The following is a 19,419-nucleotide window of genomic DNA, read 5'->3' on the forward strand; positions in this document are numbered from 1 at the left end:
TGTAGTGTAAGGGCACAAAATTGGGTGATGGCAGGTGAGAACAGATCGGCCTCAGTTGAAGTGCCACCCATTCTTTGCTAAGATAGCCTGTGAACCACATTGACGCCTCTATGGTCAGTTGAGTTCAGTGTTGGAAGGCTGATGGCACTAATGGGAATTGTATCCAGGAGGAATCAAAGACGTGGGTGGTCAATAACTACGGCAAGTTCATATTGGCATGAGACTGGTCAGAGTATTGTAGGTTGTAATTGCTGATTGGCCTAGAATTAGATCACAAGGACCTTCACTACTTAATGTTACCTGTGAGCATTTACCCTCTCGGGGAAACTAAATGTCACGAGGATCTACTTAGTGCAAAAGTTTGGAAGGAAATGGTTTGTTGAGTTGAACAGTCTCGCCCCATTACCTGCTCTGTGTTAAACTCCTACCAGTGGAGTTTGGAAGATTACAGATTACTAATTGAGCTTGGCTTTCAACCAACACTTGAGGGTAATCAACATTATTCAATGTGTGTGCGCTTGTTAAGCAAAATTACTGGGCTACCTGCTGTCTGTTCATTCACACTGCTTGGCTGTGGATGGTCATTTTCAAAAGCGTGTTGTTAGTGTGGCCTTCCAGATCATCCCTGTAATTCTGTTTGTAAATGTTCTCTACGACCAAAAGATTGGCCAAGTATGTTATGGTGGCTCTTCACTACAAAGCTAGCGATGGAGCAGCATCACTAACAATCGCACAGGACAACATTGTCCCTTTTTAATGTCTTTTTAGGAAGCAAAGCCCAACAGAACTAAACTTGCCCTCTCTGCTAAATGAAGGACTTTGTGACTAAACTGTGTCTTCCTTAAACAACATTATAAGCAATATTTCACCATGAAGGGCAGTGTGTTTCTAAACTCCTAGTTGCATTATCCATTGAGTGACATAATTAATATACATTGAGGTTACAGCATATTAATTGTGTCATTTGACCCAAACAATTTGTGCCAAAGTTTACCCTGTGCATGAATAAATAGTTCTAATCACATATTTATCTGCCCTCTGCCTCTTTACATTCTTACCGAATTACTTCATCCCCCTATCCAATTTAATGTTGAATGCCTCAGCTATTGATCCTGAAGTGAATTCCATAGCTCTAACACTCATCTTTTTAAGGGGTTTCTTCTAAATATCTTCCATTTAACCTTGTAAATGTGACTCCTTTTAGATCTCTTGACTAATAGGAACTGCCTGCTTGTGCCTACATTGTCCCATCCTTTCATAATGTTAAACACTTCTATCATATCACCTGGTAATCTGCATTTTTCTAACAGAGCCTTAGTTTTTTTCCAAGTCTTATATATTGCCTCTTACCAGACAGTGCTGCCCTAATGAATCAATATTGTACTACCAGTACATTTCCTATAGCGTGGAGTCTAATAGTTTACTGCTGTAATGGAGGCCTGAGTAAGTTTTATGTAAGCTCATTATTTTTTGACTTGTGTACATTTACTACTTTACAATAAAATCTGAAATTTATTTTAAAACTGCTTTATCGACCTTTAGCATTAACACTGTCTCTTCGAATCAATCTTACTCTTCCACTCTAAACCTACTTCTATTCTGAGAGTTGTTGCATTTTTAAAAAAAAATCAAAATGTGCCTCTTCACACTTGAATTCCATCTGTCATTTTTTAAAAAACCTGTTTAATCATCTTATCAAGCTCCCTTGAAATTTTCCCTAGAACTGACATTAAACTGACCTTCGATTTACCTGGATTAGCTCTGCCTCCTTTTAGTGAGTATTACGCTGGCCACTCTGGCACACACCTACACTAGATTGAACCCTGACTTATCATTTCATCTGATCTCTTTCAGATCCTAGGATATATCCTATAAGACCCTTGAGTCATAAATGACTCTATTTACAGCACAGAAGGAGGCTATTCATCCCATAAATCTATGCTAGCTCGCTGCAGAGCAATCCAGTCAATCCCACTCACTGGATCCATATAGCCCTGTAGGTTTATTTGCTTCAAGTGCCCATTCCCCATTCAGGAGTTCCAGGTCATTACCACTCACGTTTTTAAAAAAGTTTTTCCTCACATTCCCATTGTATCTCTTGCTCAAGACCTTTAAATCTGTGTCCCTAACTAACTAGCCTCAAAGGCTTTTTTTTATCCATGTCACTTCCAACTGCTTCAGGATCCGATAGCTTTTGCCAGCATTACTTTTTATTAAAAGTGCCCACCGTTGGCATGTTTGCAGGGTTATCAATCCTTCCCCTCGGGCATCCCACATCACTTTTTAAAAAAAATAAATCTCCTTAAAAAGCACTGATCAGTTTAAAAACAAAACTTTACCATTCCTTGTGATGGCTTTAGCATTTTCCCTTGTGCTCCCTGGGCAGTTAGATGCTTCATTTTGATCGTCAGGTTAAGGTGTGGTTAGTTTTTATATGTGGTAACTTTGTTACTGGGCAGATTGTTCACTGTTCACTGTTTCCTTTTGTCTGTGAAGGTGGGATTCTGGCTGGGATCATCTCCGATTACACTGGTGGGAGGGCCACCACTTGCTGGATTATGCTGATTGTTGCTGCTCCTATGGTAAGGATGGTACAGCAGATGAGGGTATGCAATAACATTGGAGTTATAATAGAACAATTGTTTTGACCAATCTGACAGCGATGATGTAGCCACAAGAACTTATTGGTCTGACGGACCACTATCCTTCTGTATGCAAGTGTGTCCCAGGGGTTATACAAATGTGATCCACATTGAAGCTCATGAATTTTAACAACAACTAACCCCTCCTAGGGTGCAACCATTGAATAGGAGTTCCAGGTTCATCACCTTGGCTGCTCTTTGTGCTGGGACACTCAAACACCTAGCAAGTGTGCTGAGAAGCCATACAGCCTCATATATGCACCTGCAAAGCCCTGTGCACAGATTCAGGATCACTGGCAATAGGTCGGCATTACTGCCTGGATAGAAATTGGAAAAGGCAAACTGTCAGTGTTATTGAAAGGATGTTTCAGTGTGCATTAATAACGTTGGATGCACCTGGACCTTCTCTCCTATGGAGATCTTGGATGGAGAGGGAAAAGTCTTTGCGGCTTTGGGTAAATATAAAGCTATATTCTGACCTGCCAATCTCAATTGTACTAATCTGGAAAAAGGCGGAGCAAGATTTCAGACCTTCTGGACTTCTGCTCTGACCATGGACTTTCAATAGCCTTGATTATTTTTTTTTCTTAAACAGACTGTTTTCACATTTTGGAAATTTTCAGCCAGTCACCAGAAGTAGTACAAAGGCAAAACACTTCAGATGTTGGAAATCTGAAATGAAAACAGAAAGCTAGAAATACTCAAGTTGGGCAGCATCTATGGAGAGAAATTGAGTTAAGGTTTCAGGTCGATAAACTTTCGATAGACTGTTTGAAAAAAGTGATTTTTTTTTTAATTCCATCATGGGACTGGATCCTTTCCCTGAGCTGGGAAAGGAAGGTGGGATCTGGTTTGAGGTGGGAAATCTGGAAGAATGGGTTTCTTGGAAATTCTGGTGAATTTAGTGGGAAGGAACTGATTATCATTTTTTTTTTTTGGTCTTTTTACACCAGGGATGGAGAAGATCGGAAGCTGAGGATGAGGGAGATCTTGGGCCTCATGGAGAGTAACTTGTCAGTTGACCTCCTATGAGTGGATTGGCTGTCCCATCTCTATTAAAACTGGGAGAAGATGAGTTAGGAGGAGAGTTGGTTGGGAATTCGTGTTTTTAACATTTTAACACCCCACCTGTCCCTTTTGGGGGGAGGGGGTGTTTTAAAAACTCCCACCATGATGTTTTGAGTGGGTTATTTGGAAATTTGCATCACTAAGTGAAATGAAGGGTTATCTAGCCATTGTACAATCCTCTGTTCTGGCCTCGCTGTCTCTGGTTAGTTTTGCATTGAGCAAAAGGTAGGAACTGGACTAACTTTCCAACAGTGGAAAAACACACACACAGACAGACACACACACACACACACACACACACCCCCTCAGCAACTGTAGGGAATCTTCTGCCATCCATGCTTGGTAAAGGATTGGCAGAAGCTTAGGAGAATGTCTCTTGCCAAGAATGATTAGTGGCATGGGGGCACTGAAGGAGTAAAAAGCCTTCTAAATTGTGAGCTTGGATATTTGGATTCTTTGAGCTGCCCTGGAAAGGCCTTGTATCTACCACTTCCCAATCGTAATATTATCCTCCAGCTATATTAGAAGTTGGGGAGTTTGAGACTGTGCAGCTTTATGATGTGTTCCTGTGACGTGCTTCAGGAGGACCAACATGGAATTTGTAGCCTGTGCTTTCCAATAGCAGTTTCTAGCTCTCGTCCTCTTCTTTTGATAGAAAAATGATCTTAAACAGTCACGTGAATCTGTTTAAAACCATTGTTGAGTTTTCTCTCTCTCTCCATTCAGCTGTTCCTTTATAACTACATTGGGAAAAATGGATTGGCAACAATTATAGGTAAGTCACTTGGGATGTGATGGCCACACCTTTTGGGTTACGTGAAGTCATTTTGCTGCTGCTTAAATTTTGTTTTCTCCCATAATTTTAGGACTGGTAGTTTCAGAAATGGAATGTTGCTGAATATTTCTTTCCAGTTCTCTCTCCTCTCCTGAAGGGGCTGACTCATACTGGGGTACAGGCCAACTTCAGTACCTCCAATGAACAGTCATCTTCCAAGCATAAGCCAAGCATCCAGCAAAGTGCCCCAAAGAAACCTCATCATCATATCCTTAATCCTTTCTCCCTCATGGACTTCCCTAGCTTCCTTTTAAATGTAACTGCTATTTGCCACAGCCACTCATGGTTGAGCGTTTCCTTTTCTAGGTAAAGGAGTTTCTCATGAATTCCTTCTTTAGTTTTGCTTTTCCCTTTTGACTGTGACCTGCCTGGTTAAAATATTTTCCATGGATCCCAGGCTGCGGCCTCCTGACGGACCCTGCTCATTGACGTGGGGGGATGGGCTTGATGTATTTAAATGAGATCTAGGAGTTATAATGCCCTGGTCTCTGTGGTGAAGTTGACCCTCGACCTGCTGGCCTGGTACTTGCCAAGTTAGTCACTTCAAATGTTTGAAGATTATAGGGCTTCTTCCTGAACTACATGACCCAGAAATCCATTCCATGTGTTAATCACTCTTTGATGTGAAACATCCTGACATCAGTCCTAATTTTGTTTCTCAGGTTGAACTTGATCCCTCTTGTCTTACTGTCACAGTTGAACTTGTGCACTTAGCTTTTGTATTCTCTTCTGTTTATTTTTTAAATATAATGTTAATGAGGTATCTATTGTCCCTTTTTTGAGGTTGAAGAAAACCTACAATCTATCCTGATGAAAAGAAGAAAATTTATTTGCTTGTTTTCTGGTGACTTTGGAGGAAATTTGTCTTTCTTTTGAGATTGTGCTATGATAAACTGTTTGAAGTGTTTTGGCAATAAAGACCGAAATGGATTCAAGAGACCATCCATCTCATTTGCTGAAATGCAAGTTTGCCATAGCCCAGTGGACAGCAGTCTTGCCTCCAGGCCTCTCCAGAATATAATTTAGACTATTGCTGTCGGTGCAGTACTGGGAGAGTGCCACTTTATCCAAGGTGTGGCCCTTTGGGCCCCATTTGTTCTTGGATTTAAAAACCCACGGCACAATTTTCGAGAGAGCACAGGAGTTCTCCCCCAGTGTCCTGGCCAGTTTTTATCATCAGTCAACATCATTAATACAAATTATCTGGTCATTTTATCCCATTGCTGTTTGTGTGAGCTTGCCTTGTACAAATTGGCTTCCGATATTACAAAAGTGACTACACTTCAAAAGTACTTTTGAACAAAGGTTGTAAGCACTTTTCCCCGTATAGTGAAAGATGCCATGTAAATAAAAGTATTGCTCTTTTTTTTTACTCCTACAGGAATGCTAATTTTCTGTGGTGCGCTAGTGAATGGACCATATGCACTGATCACAACAGCAGTAGCAGCTGATCTGGTCAGTCACCTTACATTCTTTGGGAGGGTGGGGAAGAGTAGGGTAATGATCTACATCTCATTAACTCTTGAAATTTATTTGGCTGAATTCCCTTGGTTAGTTAAGGATTCCTTCTTTTTGAAAAGAAAAGACGTTATTAAAAATATTGGACAGCAGTTGTGCATAAGTGGACAAAGGGAACTACATAAAATACTTAAGTTTGTGACTTTATCTCCAGGGAACACACAAGTCCCTTAAAGGGAACGCTAGGGCATTATCAACTGTCACCGCAATCATCGATGGAACAGGCTCAATTGGTGAGTCTGTCACATACAAAGTGTTAACTTGGCTAACTAATGAAGGTTGTTAATGGGCTACAAGTGTGACCTATTTATTGCCTGGTTAGATTAATTAAGACGAGAGTCAACTGACATATATTTTTGATTAATCAAATTAATGAATGATTAAATCGCAAGCTTTAAGACTTTGTTTTTAAGGAGCTGTACTCTTCCAGGATTCAGTGTATTTTCTCTTCAATCTAGTCTGTACTGGCAGATATCCTGTGACGTTGCTCATGGTTTATAGGATATTATTTAAAATTGGACCATTTATAATCTGCTATTTGGGTAAAGTTGTATTTACATTGGCTGGTACCTTTTTTTAATAGCCGTAAAACTGAATTGTTGTAAGTAAGTGTAACTTGAGGTGAGCCACAGTTTAATGAGGAAAATGTCCAGATGGGGTAGAACTTTTCCCCCCGTTGTGCGGGCGTGGGCCCGATCAGCACTCCCCCATTGGGTCCGCGCTGCCATTTTACGGCTAATTAAGGCCCGCCCAGTGTGATGTGCACCCGGAAGTGCTGAGCTCTCCCTGGGTGGGGGGGGATGTTCCCTGAGTCGGGAGTGCGCTCTTTCGCGTGCCTCAGGGAGATACCTTTAATTAATGTTTCATAAGTGAAAGTAAAGAAAAACTTTTATGACATGTGACAGTTTCACATGAGCTGGGACATGTCCATTAATTTTATTGAAAACTTTTAAAACACTTTAAAAACATTCATGAAACCTCATCCCGCCCATGGATGAGGTTCCATGAAAAATACGAAGGCCGCCTGGGCTCTTTGCCTGCCCCGTCAACCTTAAGGTTGGATGGGCAGCTCAGTTTATTATTTTAATTGATATTTAAATGGCCTTAATAGGCCTTTGACAGTTCAGGCACGCCTGCCTGCCCAACTGAAGTCTAAATGATGCGTGGTGACGTCAGGACATACGCCCGACATCACCGTGCGTCATTTTATGCTTCGGCGAGCGGGACCCGCCCCCTGCTTGCTGAGCCGAAGATTCTGCCCATGATGTTTCTAGGTCTGGGGTGGGGGTGGGTGAGCACGTGGTGAGGATACGGGGTGGGGGCGTGGGTAGGGGTGTGGTGAGGATACAGGACAACATGGGTGCCTTTTATTTTTAAAAAAACTTTGGGAATATGGTAGACTTAATAAAAGTTAAATTGATTAGACCCTGTTGGTTAGTTGGTGGACAGACCTGTGACATCAGTATATGCAAGTCTAGAAACTAGGCAACAGGTTTCCTTTAGGAGTAGCCCACTGGCCAGTGGGGAAAGTAGCTGTGTTGAGACAGGGCAAGGACTGCTGGGACCCAGGTATAAATGCCACCAGGAATGCGAATAAGTCTCTTCCCTCCTTTTACCTATTGCAACAGTCTCTTTGAGTTTGGCACATTTGACTCAATTCCTAGTGGGCATAGGTACACAGTATAAAATGTTACTCTCAGCTTGGGTATTGTGGAAAATGAAAATGTCACATTGATAGAGCAGGGAATGCTCTGCTGTGCAAAAACAAAATACTGTGGATGCTGGAAATCTGCAATAAAATCAGACAATGCTGGAAACACTCCAGGTCTGGCACCATCTGGAGAGAGAAGCAGAGTTAACATTTCAGGTCTGTGACCTTTTCATCAGAACTCTGTTCTGTTCCTGTGTGATTGACCAAGGTTTTAGTCGCACTGCTAATGCTCCGTATGGCTTAGCATCTGTTTTCCTTGTGCCTCTTGGGCATTTTTCTGCATTTTTAAATGCAAGTTGTTGGAGTTATGGTGATCTATGAACATATGAAATAGGAGCAGAAGTAGGCCCCCATCTATGGAATAATACCCTTTTGATGAGCTTAAGGGATTCATGAGGCAGTAGGGGGAGAGATTTGCATTGCATTTTAGTCTAGGCCATATTGGGAGATGCAATTAGTTTCATTCTCAGCACTGAATTTCCTCACATTGAATGCAATTCATTCTGTTATGACGCACGGGCATTCCAGTTGAGCCTGTTTTTTTTTTAAAGAAAAGAGTTGGCTAAGCAATGAAGTTAACAAATGAAATTATCAACAAGTGAAATTATTCCATGATCAACAGCAAATGCAATCCAGGTTTAATGCTGTGAGAGCTGGGCTGTTGATGAAATGGGAAGTAAAAAATTTACATTTAAAATATTTTTGGCTTTCCTAGTACTGAAGATCTTTAATGGTTTAATAAACCTTAGATTTTCCTGAGCGTTGTTAATTTTTGCCTTTGAGTAAAGACCTACCTTTTATTATTTCCTCTCGATGTTTCAAAGGATGTCAAGAACAATGCTGTTGAGCTGACAGATATTTAAGAAAATAGTTCATGACTCTCAACAAAGAGAGAGATCCCAGTGAGGAAGGACGATTCAGGCAAGGGGATAAACCAACTGTGTGGTTAACCAAGGAAGTTAAGGATAGTATCAAAGTGAAAGAAAAAACATACAATGTGGCAAAGATTAGTGGTTAACCAGAGGATTGGGAAAGTTTTTAAAAACCAAAAAATAATAGAGGGAGAAAATAAACTTTGAGGGTAAACTAGCAAGCAATATTAAAAACTGACTGTAAGAGCTCCTTTATATAAAAAGGAAGAGAGGCCAAAGTGAACATTCAGCCCCTTAGTGAATGAGGCTGGGGAAATAATAATGGGGAACCAGGAAATGGCAAAGGAGGTGAATAAACACTTTGGATCAGCCTTCACAGTAGAAAACACTAATAGCATTCCAAGAATACTAAATAATCAAGGGGCAAAAGTGTGGGTTGGGGGGAGAGAACAAGAGAGAAGAAATAAATACAATAAATAATCACTGGAAAAAAGTACTAGGGAAACTAATGGGGCTAAAGGCTGATAAGTCCCCTGGACCTGATGGGTTGTATCCTAGGATATTAAAGGAAGTAGCTACAGAGATAGTGGATGCACTGGTAGTAATCTTCCAAGAATCCTTAGATTCTGGAAAAGTCCCAGAGGATTGGAAAACTGCCAATGTAACGCCCTTATTCAAAAAGGGAGGGAGACCAAAAAAAAACAGGTAACTATATGCCAGTTAGCTTAACATCGGTCATTGGGAAAACGTTAGTCTATTGTAAAGGATGTAATAGCAGAGCATTTAGAAATGCATAATATAATCAAGCAGAGTCAGCATGATTTCATGAAGGGGAAAGCATGCCTGTCAAATTTATTAGAATTCTTTGAGGAAGTAACAAGCAGGATAGATAAAGGGGAACCAGTAGATGTAATATATTTGGATTACAAAAGATGTTCGATAAAGTTGCTTAAGATAAGAGCCCATGATGTTGGGGGTAGTATATTAGCATGGATAGAGGATTGGCTAACTAGTAGAAGGCACAATTGGGATACGGGGGGCATTTTCAGGATGGCAACCTATAACTAGTAGAGTGCCACAGAGATCAGATATAGCACAAGTTAGAACACACCTAGAATACTGTAAACAATTTTGGCCCCCTGACAATCCAGAGAAGATTCACTAGGTATGAGGGATTTTCTTATGAGGAGAGGTTTAGTAGGTTGGGCCTGTGCTCATTATAGTTTATAAGAATAAAAGGTGACATTTATTGAAACATATAAGATTCTTAGGGGGCTTGACAGGGTAGATGCTGAGAGGTGGTTTCCCCTTGTGGGAAAGTCTAGGGCCAGAGGGCATAATCTGAGTAAGGGGTTGCCAAAGTAAAATACATGAGGAATTTCTTCTGAGGGTAGTGAACCTGTGAAATTATTTACCATAGAGGCTGTGTCATTAAGTACATTCAAGACTGAGACAGATTTTTAATCAGTCAGGGAATCAAGGGTTACGGGAAAAAAGGCAGGAAAGTGTAGTTGAGGATTATCAGATCAGCCATGATCTCATTGAATGGCGGAGCAGACTCAATGGGCCAAATGGCTATTTCTGCTCCTATATCTTATGGTCACATTCTGAGGTGCAGGTGAGAATGCAGGATGATGATGATGTTGATCCTTTTTTGTTGTTATATTCTAGGTGCTGCATTGGGTCCATTGCTGGCTGGAGTCCTCAATGACTGGAATAGTGTCTTTTACATGTTGATTGTATCTGATATTTTGGCCTGTCTGGTATGTCACTCAGTATTCCATAGCCTCTTTCTCAATTAGGAAAATCTCTTTGTTTTATGTTTTCCTTAATCCTCTTTTGCTCTTCACACCTCCCTCTATGACAGCACCTTTGTCCTCTTGCTCGACACACAGATTATTTATACCTTCCCATTGCCTTGCTGAACAAGAACATCCAATTTAGCACAGATGGGAATTAATTCTGCTGTGTGGTTCAATTCACCTCCTTTTGTAATTGTTCTTTGATTATAAGATGTCTATGTAGGGCATGACTTAATCTAAAGGGTAACAAATGTATGGTTAAAACTTACACTTTACGGAGTGGTTTGGATTGTGGTTGACCATGATTCCATTCCCTTTGTCAATGGTATTATATTGAGAGGAAGTGTCTGAATGCCAGTTCAATGTGCTGCAGACTGGTGGGTATGGGTTGCCCTTGTACAGATCTGAGCTCCCGTCATTGCTCCATGTAAAGGCCAGCCTCGTACCCAAGGGAGTTACAAGGTGAGTTTTATTTGAAGGGTCGCCTTCATACAAGGAGGGGTAAGTGCCAATTGATGCCTGGGAGCTGATGCCTTACTGAGGTGGTGGCATAGTGCTTTGTCACTGGACTAGTATTCCAGAGACCTAGGTTAATGCTCTGGGGATCTGGGTTTGAATCAGCAGATGGTGAATTCAATGAAAATCTGGAATTAAAAGTCTCAGCACAAAATCATTGCCAATTGTTGTTTAAAAAAAACCCATCTGGTTCACTAATGTCCTTTTTTAGGGAAGGAAATCTGTCCTTACCTGGTCTGGCCTGCATGTGACTCCAGGCCCACAGCAATGTGGATGAGTCTTTAAGTGCTCTCTGTACAAGTGATGGGGAATAAATGCTGGCCTAGCCAACGCTGTCCACATTCCATGAATAAATAAAAAAAAGGGAGTAAAACCTCAATTTAGTAAGAAAACCCTTGCCCACCCTCTGGATTCTCCTCTCTTGGTTCTACCCAAAGACCCCTTTATTTTTTGTGAGATTAGGAGAAATGTGGATGATAAATTGAGACTCCCTTTCTTCTACCTCACTGTTCTAACTATTCTTCCATTACTAGATTTCCCTGTTCTAATTGCTTTAATGATTTGCTTATTGCTACATGGGGAAAATCCTGAATATTTTCTCTCCCTCCAGCCAACGGCTCCCATTTTAATGTGGACAAAATAGAACCAATTTGAAGTAAAACTGACGGGAAGGCAGTTGAAACTATTTACAAGAGGCAGCAGCCTCCGTTTTGTCCATTGGTTTACTCTCTCCTATTGGTGATCAAAATCAGAAGATGCTGGAAAAGCTCTGCAGGTCTGGCAGCATCTGTGGAGAGAGAAATGGAGTTAATGTTTTAAGTACAATATGACCCTTCAGAACTAGGGTGACATTGGTGGTGATGTCCCACTGTAAATGACATGAGCTCACCAGTGGTGGCAGTAACTCAATACCCAAACCTGCAATCTCTTCAGAATAAATGCAGTTTGTTTTTGGATTTCACTTGGATTGGAAGCTTTGGAACAAAATTTTTTAGTATTAATCTTTTTTTTTTGCTTCTTGTTTACAGTTATTGAGCAGATTAGTGTACAAGGAGATCCGAGGCTGGTGTGGGTACCCAATGAGATTAAGAGGGTAAGAGAATGAGCTCTCGTTGAACTGCTGTGTGGGGGCTGAGAACGAGTGTGTCATATATTGTACCTTGAGTGCTTAAAAGGAATAATTTATTGCACCAATTCCACAATTCTAGACTGTTTTTCCTCTTTAGTACTGATGGAGAGACTTGAAGATGGATGCACTGAGGGTTCTGGTGGTAGTAAGCTCCTCCTCTTCTTCCTCTTTCCCTCCTCCTCCTTTCATAATCAGAGGTACAGAACTATGGGGAGGAATTGAGCAGAGTCAGGCCTAATACAAAGGGTTGAGAGAGTCACGCAGGCAGCTTGGTGTCCCCACCCCTCCTTTCTCTTCATAGCTGGATCAGTGCAGCAGTGGCAGAGCCTGGTGACAGTTGGAGAAAGTCAATGGTCTTTCCATCAAACAGCCATTTTCCACCAATCTCCAAGAATTTTGTAACTAATAGTTAAAAGAGAACCCTGTTGGTGCCCCAGTGGTTGCTCACAGCATACAAACATATGTACATATGAAGCAGAAGTAAGTCATTCGGCCTCTCGAGCCTGCTTCACCATTCGATAAGATCATGGCTGATCTATTTGTATTTCAAGTTCCACATTCCCATCTACTCATTGATTCCCTTTTGTTAAAGGCTATCCACCTCTGCCTTAAAAAATTTAATGACCCTGTTTCCACTGCCTTCTGAGGCAGAGTTCCAAAGTCGCACAGCCCTCAGAAAAAAATTTCTCCCCTGTTCTATAAGGATGACCCCTAATTTTAAAACAGTGCCCCCTAGTTCTGGACTCATCCACAAGAGGAAACCTCCTTTCCACATCCACCTTGTCAAGACCATTCAGGATCTTGTACGCTACAATCAAGCCATCTCTTAATCTTCTAAACCTCAGTGGAAACGAGCAGTGTCTTGGAAATGACTATTTTATTCCTAGTGATTCCAGGACAATCGGAGACTTGGCAGCCCCAGTGGCATGAGAACTGATCACAGGCACTTTGACATGGCAATATCTGAAAAGTAGAGACAGATAACTGCTAAAAGAAGCAGTTGCTGAAGTTTTGTATCTTGCACTATTCATGACTACTGTTGGATGTGATTCTGCGATTGGGCAGCACTTGCTGAACAATCCTAGTGTGCTAATGTCTACACTAACAACCAATTTAAGATGATCAGTTGTGTTCATAATGTGGCTCATTTACACTTGCTTAGAAGTGACATACATATTCAGGGACCTGTTCTCTGCATACAAAAATTCAAGCCCTGTGTCTTGAACTACCTGGGAGCTTGGGGAGCCCATAGTTCCCTGTTTTTTCCATGGCAACGTCTCGTCCAATCAGTCTCTTGCTAACCAATCAATGCACTATTTTTCCTGTAGTATGAATTGTTGTGATTGTTTGAAATTTGGCATTCTTGTGTTTGTCCTGATGAGAGCAAGATGAAAAGCTTCAGCATAGAAATGGGGAGGCAGTGGCATAGTGGTATTGTCCCTAGACTAGTATTCCAAAGACCCAGGTTAATGCTCTGCAGACCCAGGTTCAAATCCCACCATGGCAGATGGTGGAATTTAAATTCATTTAAAAAATCTGGAATTCAGCCTTACCACAAAACCATTGCTGATCGTCGTAAAAACCCAACTGGTTCACTAATGTTCTCTTTTTTTTGGGGAAGGAAATCTGCTCTCCTTACCTGGTCTAGCCTACGTGTGACTCCAGACCCACAACATTGTGATTGACCCTTAAATGCCCTCTGAACAAGCTTATTTTATGCAATTGGGGATGGGCAATAAATGCTGGCCTAGCTAGCAATACCTACGTCCTGTTTAGTGAATTAAAAAAAAAAATCTGGTGGTGATGCAGCCAGTGTCTGAAGTTCTGTTTTTTTGGAGGAAATCATGGTTTATGGTGCTACTGCTTCTGAAATTTGGGGTTCTGATGTACTATCTGTGCTTTTTTAAATATGTTTTAATGTTTAGCATTAAAATGCCCCCACGCACACGACACATCCTCTGTGTTCTGGATAGCAGACTTTGGCTGGCACAGACTGGGTGGAATGTTTTGTGTCCCTTTTGTGTATGAATTGAGGGTAACATGTGAGTCATTGTCAGTCAGGTAATGTCCCATTTTGTTTTTTGCCAGCATGTATTGATTCTTGAGTTCAACATGAAAACACTAACTCAAAGGCTCCCTCTGCTGTCCAGGGGCATATTGCACTTTATTAGTGGAAGAAAGCTGGCATTAGATAGGAGTAAGGCATTCAGCCTCGAGTCTGCTTCACCATTCAGCTAAATCATATGTGAAATTTCACCTTCCTTGGTTCCATATCCCTTAATGACATTCCCTAACAAATCTCCCACTGATTTGAAACTTCCGATTGATCCCTAGCCTCGACAGCTTTTGTGGGGGGAGAAAGTGTTCCATTACCTTTATTTCTCGTGAAGAAGTGTTTCCTGACATTACCCCTGCACAGCTTAGCTCTAACTTTAAGGTTGTGGTCCCTATTTTTTGTTCTGGACAATTCTGCCAGAGGAAATAAGTTTTGCTCTATCAAATCCTTTAATCACCTTTTTAAACACTTCAACCCCTTAATCGTATATACCTGAGGGAATACAGGCTTATTTTATGCAATCCTTATGTATAGTTTAACCTTTTGTAGCCCCTGGTACTCATTATTTTCAAAATGGATTTTTTGTGGTTTTGCTGGATGAAGAAAGTATGACCTGAAGCGTACTCAGAGTCCAAGTCACTCCAGATGTTTGCCTGTTACATTAGAATCTCACTTGAGAGTTGTGTTGGAAATGCTCCTGTGTCGTTGCTGGGGTGAGGGCCGAATGGGGTCTGGCTATGTTGCTCCCACTCCCTGCCTCAGGCAGTTGATGTTCACCTAAACAAGATGCCAGGGAGCTGATGGCACCTGTGACTCAGCAAAGAGCATCGCTTTCAGGAGGAATAGGGAAGAAAAGAGAACGGGTATAGTCGTACAGTTTTATCTGAAAAACGCTAAAGTTGAAAATCTGCCTAGTTTAGCACCAAGCCACATCAGATCTCTAACACTTCTTCCCCTTTTTGTGTGCTGTAGGTTTAAGGAGTTCTGATCGAGAACACTGTCCACTGAGAAATTCTTAAGACACTGGGAAATTTTTCCGTTTGTGGATTAATTCTGCTTTGGCTTCAAAGCTTGGTACCTAACTCCATCGATGTGTGGAAGCAAAACACCAAGATCCAATGTAGTGAAAAGAATGAAGTCTTTTTAATCTCCAGTATCCCTCCCAGAGACTGACATCACAAAGGGATTAAAGTCAGACTGGCCTTTTTGATACGGTTTAGCCCCTTTGCTATTGAAGATTGCCTTTCAATTTATGGTGAACAGGGTTTAATTGATGGAGTCTATGCCTGATGTAGTGTCTTTTATTTGTTTAAAATACACACACACACTTTGGATAATCTTTTTTGTTTCTCAGTGCAATTTTTCTAATAATCAGCTTCAAAAAGCAAACCAAGCTTTTGATTTGCTTTCCTTTATTTTATTATTCTTTTTATTTAGTGTCTTTCATTTCTCCCTTTTTTGTGCTATGGCCTGAACCAGTTTAATTAGCTCTGTTGAGAGACAGACGACCTTTTTGGTGCACAGGTTGTGTTGAGAAAGGGCAGTGCTGTCAACCACTCTCATCTCCTAATTAGATACTTTAAATATGGAAAAGAAACTTCATGTGCAAGCCCTGTGATGGAGCAGTTAATATCTCCCCGTGTCATCCACTCTCTAGACAGTGACTTTACTGCACTGCCTTCTGACAGCCTGCTGGAAGCTGATTCTGATGTTGCCACTAACAGCAAAGGGCCACTGATATATATATAATATATATATGCACTGAATATATACAATATATATTACTGATGGGCATACATCAACACACAAGCATAGTAACTCACTATCTGACTCCCCAAAGCCTATCTATCTTCTACAAGCCACAAATCAGGAGTGTGATGGAATACTTTCCACTTGTCTGGATGAGTGCAGCTTCAACAGCACTCAAGCTTGACACCATCCAGGATAAAGCACTCCACTTGATTGGCACCCCATCCCCAAACATTCACTCCCTACCCTACCAACGAACAGTGGAAGCAGTGTACACCATCTATAAGATGCACTGCAGGAACTCATCAAGCCTCCTAAGTACTTTCCAAACCCACAACTGCTAACATCTAGAAGGACAAGGGCAGCAGACACATGGGAACACCACCACCTGGAAGTTTCTTCCAAGCCACTCACCATCCTGACTTGGAAATGTATCGCTGTTCCTTCACTGTCACTGGGTCAAAATCCTGGAACTCGCTCCATAACAGCACTGTGGGTGTACCTGCACCACATAAACTGCAGCAGTTTAGGTATAACTCACTACCGCCTTCTCGAGCTATAAATGATGGCCTAGCCAGTGACCATCACGTTAACGAGTAATTAAAGATACATACTGTCATGTGCGCACAGACCAGCAAATTGTAAGTGAGAGTTTTTCAAGACTCTCATCCCTTCCTCTGGTTGGTAACACTCCATCTGTTGTGGAACTGAGCCATACAGACCAAGATATAAAAACAGCAAATGCTGGCAATGCTCTGCAGCTTCGACAGCACCTGTGGAAAGAGAAACAAAGCAATGACCTTATGGGTCTGAGCGTTCTGACAAAAATGTTAACTGGGTTTCTTGCTTCATAGATGCTGCCAGATTGGCCGAACATTTCCAGCATCTTCTGTTCCTTTCAGATTCCCAGCATCAGTGTTTTTCCTTTTGAAGGTGGTCTCAGCCTGGACCAGGAATCAAAACTGAATTTGGTTGACTTCAGTTGGAATAAAGCTAGAGTTGTGAAAATCATTGAGTGAGGGAAGAGAAATCTTGTGAAACTCCTGCTTTACTGCCATCCAGTGAGTGGGAGTGGAAAGGTCAACATGTTGTAGCCATCAACTGAGGATATGATCTGGCTTTCTTGTGATGCCTACTGACACCCATTGCCTGGCTGATGAATGGCTACTTGAGTGAGGGACTGCCCTGCATGCCTGACATTCTACCTACAGAGTCAACACCTTCGCAGGAGGGGAGGAGAGTGAAGAATTGTGCTTTTCACCATGTTGCTTTTGACACACTATTCGTTCAGCCTTAAACTAACCTAAAAGATCCTACCTCATCAGCTGGGTGTGATGGCCCAGCACTGGTCGATGGAGAGCGAGGAGGCCACAACTGGAATTACAGAGCAGTGAAATAGGTCAAGTACCAGTCCTTCTGTTGCTACGAGTCCCTTCATCTAAAAAAAAATTCTATTTATATAGTGCTTAGAGCATTCCAAGATCCTTCATAACCAATGAAGTAATTTGCAGTCCTGAAGTATCCCACTGACCGCGCTTACAAGACATTAGGAGTACACTAATAAATAATGGATTCAGACAGCCCACTGTAATTAAATTCAATTGGCTACAAATTTTTGCTGCATTATATCTGGTAAGTGCAATTTGTGTATAACATTCTGATGTATGTTATCACATTGTCATTGGGGCATAAGAATTGCTCACTGTTGCATGGTTATACTCTCGCTCTCTTGCACTTCTCTCTTGCTCTGGTAGTTTTTAAGGAAAAGCAGGATCATGCAGTTAGTTTTGGATTGTTGTATCAAAGAACTGATAGACATGATGGGCCAAATGGCCTCCTTGTGCTGTAACTTTGGACCTCCTACATTCCTGACCAGCCTCTGATTTTCTATTAAATATGAACATACGGAGCAGGCTATTCGGCCCCTTGGCCCTGCTCTGCCATTCAATAAGATCATGGCTGATCTGTTTGCGTTTCAGATTCCACGTTCCCATCTACCCCCAATAACCTTTGATTCCCATGCCTAACAAGAATCTATCTACCTCCACCTTAAGAAAATTTAATGACCCCTTCTGAGGCAGAGTGTTCCAAAGTTGCACAACCCTCAGAAAAGATTTCTCCTCATCTGCCCTAAAAAAAAAGGGTGACCCCTAATTCTGGACTCACCTACAAGAGGGAACATCCTTTCCATGTCCATCTTGTCACAACTCTTCAGGATCTTATATACTTTGATCATGTCCCCTCACTCTTCTAAACTCCAGTGGAGACAAGCTCAGTCTGTTCAACCTTTTCTCATAAAACAACCTGTTCATTCCAAGTATTAATCCAATAAACCACCTCTGAGCTGCCTCCAATGCATTTACATCCTTCCTTAAAGAAGGAGACTAAAACTGCACACAATATTTGAGATATGGTCTCACCAATGTCCAAGTAAGATGCAAAAAAAACCAAAGCCAACCAGGTTTCCTCCAAATGGTTCCTTTCCAGTCAGTCTTTCTGGGCAATAATCAGTTGTAAGAGCTGGAGTCAGCTGTGATTCTGTTAATGATTAAATTACTTGAGAACACCTCACTAAAATAAAGAACTTGCATATATGTTTTGCCTTTTGTGATTTTGGGGTTTCACAACCAATGAATTTTGAAATGTAGTCATCATTGTAATGTTAAGAAATGAAGGAGCCAATTTGCACACGGCACACTGGGATAACAAATACAGATGATGTGTTTTAGTGGTGTTGGTTTGGGGATAAATATTGATCCAGAGCATCAGAGAGAACTCTGCTATTCTTTTAATAGTGATGTGGGATCTTTGACATCTAACTGAGGGGGTAGACAGTTTAACATCTTATTTGAAAGACGTTTGTCTATGTCTCAAATTTCTAATGCTAACATATCTTTGTGTCCTGATTGGGACCAATGAGGCAACAGCACTAAAAACAGATCCATCAAAACCTCCAGATCGAGGAAATACAAACGGGACAAACCATCGAATCGCAGAAATTATTACGGTGCAGGAGGAAACATCCTCTCCACATCCACCCTGTCAAGACACCTCAGGATCTTATATGTTTCAATCAAGTCGCCTCTTACTCTTCTAAACTCCAGTAGATACTAGCCTAGCCTGTCCAATCTTTCTTCATAAGACAACCTGCCCATTCCAGGTATTAGGCTGGTAAACCTTCTCTGAATTGCTTCCAACACATTTACATCCTTCCTTAAATAAGGTGACCAATACTGTACACAGTACTCCAGATGTGGTCTCACTAGTGCTCTGTATAGCTGAAGCATAACCTCCCTACTTTTGTATTCAATTCCCCTTACAATAAATGATGCATCCTATTAGCTTTCCTAATTATTTGCTGTACCTGTACACTAGCCTTTTGTTGCAATTCATGCACTAAGACACCCAGATCCCTCTGCATTTCAGTGCCCTGCAATCTCTCACCATTTAGGTAATATGCTTCTCTTTTATTCTTCCTACCAAAATGGACAATTTCACATGTTCCTACATAATACTCCATT

At 41.4% G+C, this 19,419-nt stretch overlaps 1 protein-coding gene across 2 annotated transcripts in view; it reads left to right on the forward strand.

The window, feature by feature from the left end:
• slc37a2 (solute carrier family 37 member 2) overlaps positions 1-15,475 on the forward strand; it is a 55,049-nt gene extending 39,574 nt beyond the window's left edge. For both annotated transcript variants that reach the window (XM_078531412.1, XM_078531423.1), the window contains 7 exons: positions 2,497-2,582; positions 4,437-4,485; positions 5,927-6,000; positions 6,218-6,296; positions 10,318-10,409; positions 11,993-12,057; positions 15,122-15,475. In XM_078531412.1, the coding sequence (XP_078387538.1) occupies positions 2,497-2,582; positions 4,437-4,485; positions 5,927-6,000; positions 6,218-6,296; positions 10,318-10,409; positions 11,993-12,057; positions 15,122-15,137 (461 nt within the window). In that variant the 3' untranslated portion in view covers positions 15,138-15,475. The remainder of the gene's footprint in view (positions 1-2,496; positions 2,583-4,436; positions 4,486-5,926; positions 6,001-6,217; positions 6,297-10,317; positions 10,410-11,992; positions 12,058-15,121) is intronic.
• Positions 15,476-19,419: the final 3,944 nt, after the last annotated feature.

The sequence above is a fragment of the Cetorhinus maximus genome, chromosome 2 (genome assembly GCF_964194155.1).
Source record: "Cetorhinus maximus chromosome 2, sCetMax3.hap1.1, whole genome shotgun sequence".
NCBI lineage: Eukaryota > Metazoa > Chordata > Chondrichthyes > Lamniformes > Cetorhinidae > Cetorhinus > Cetorhinus maximus.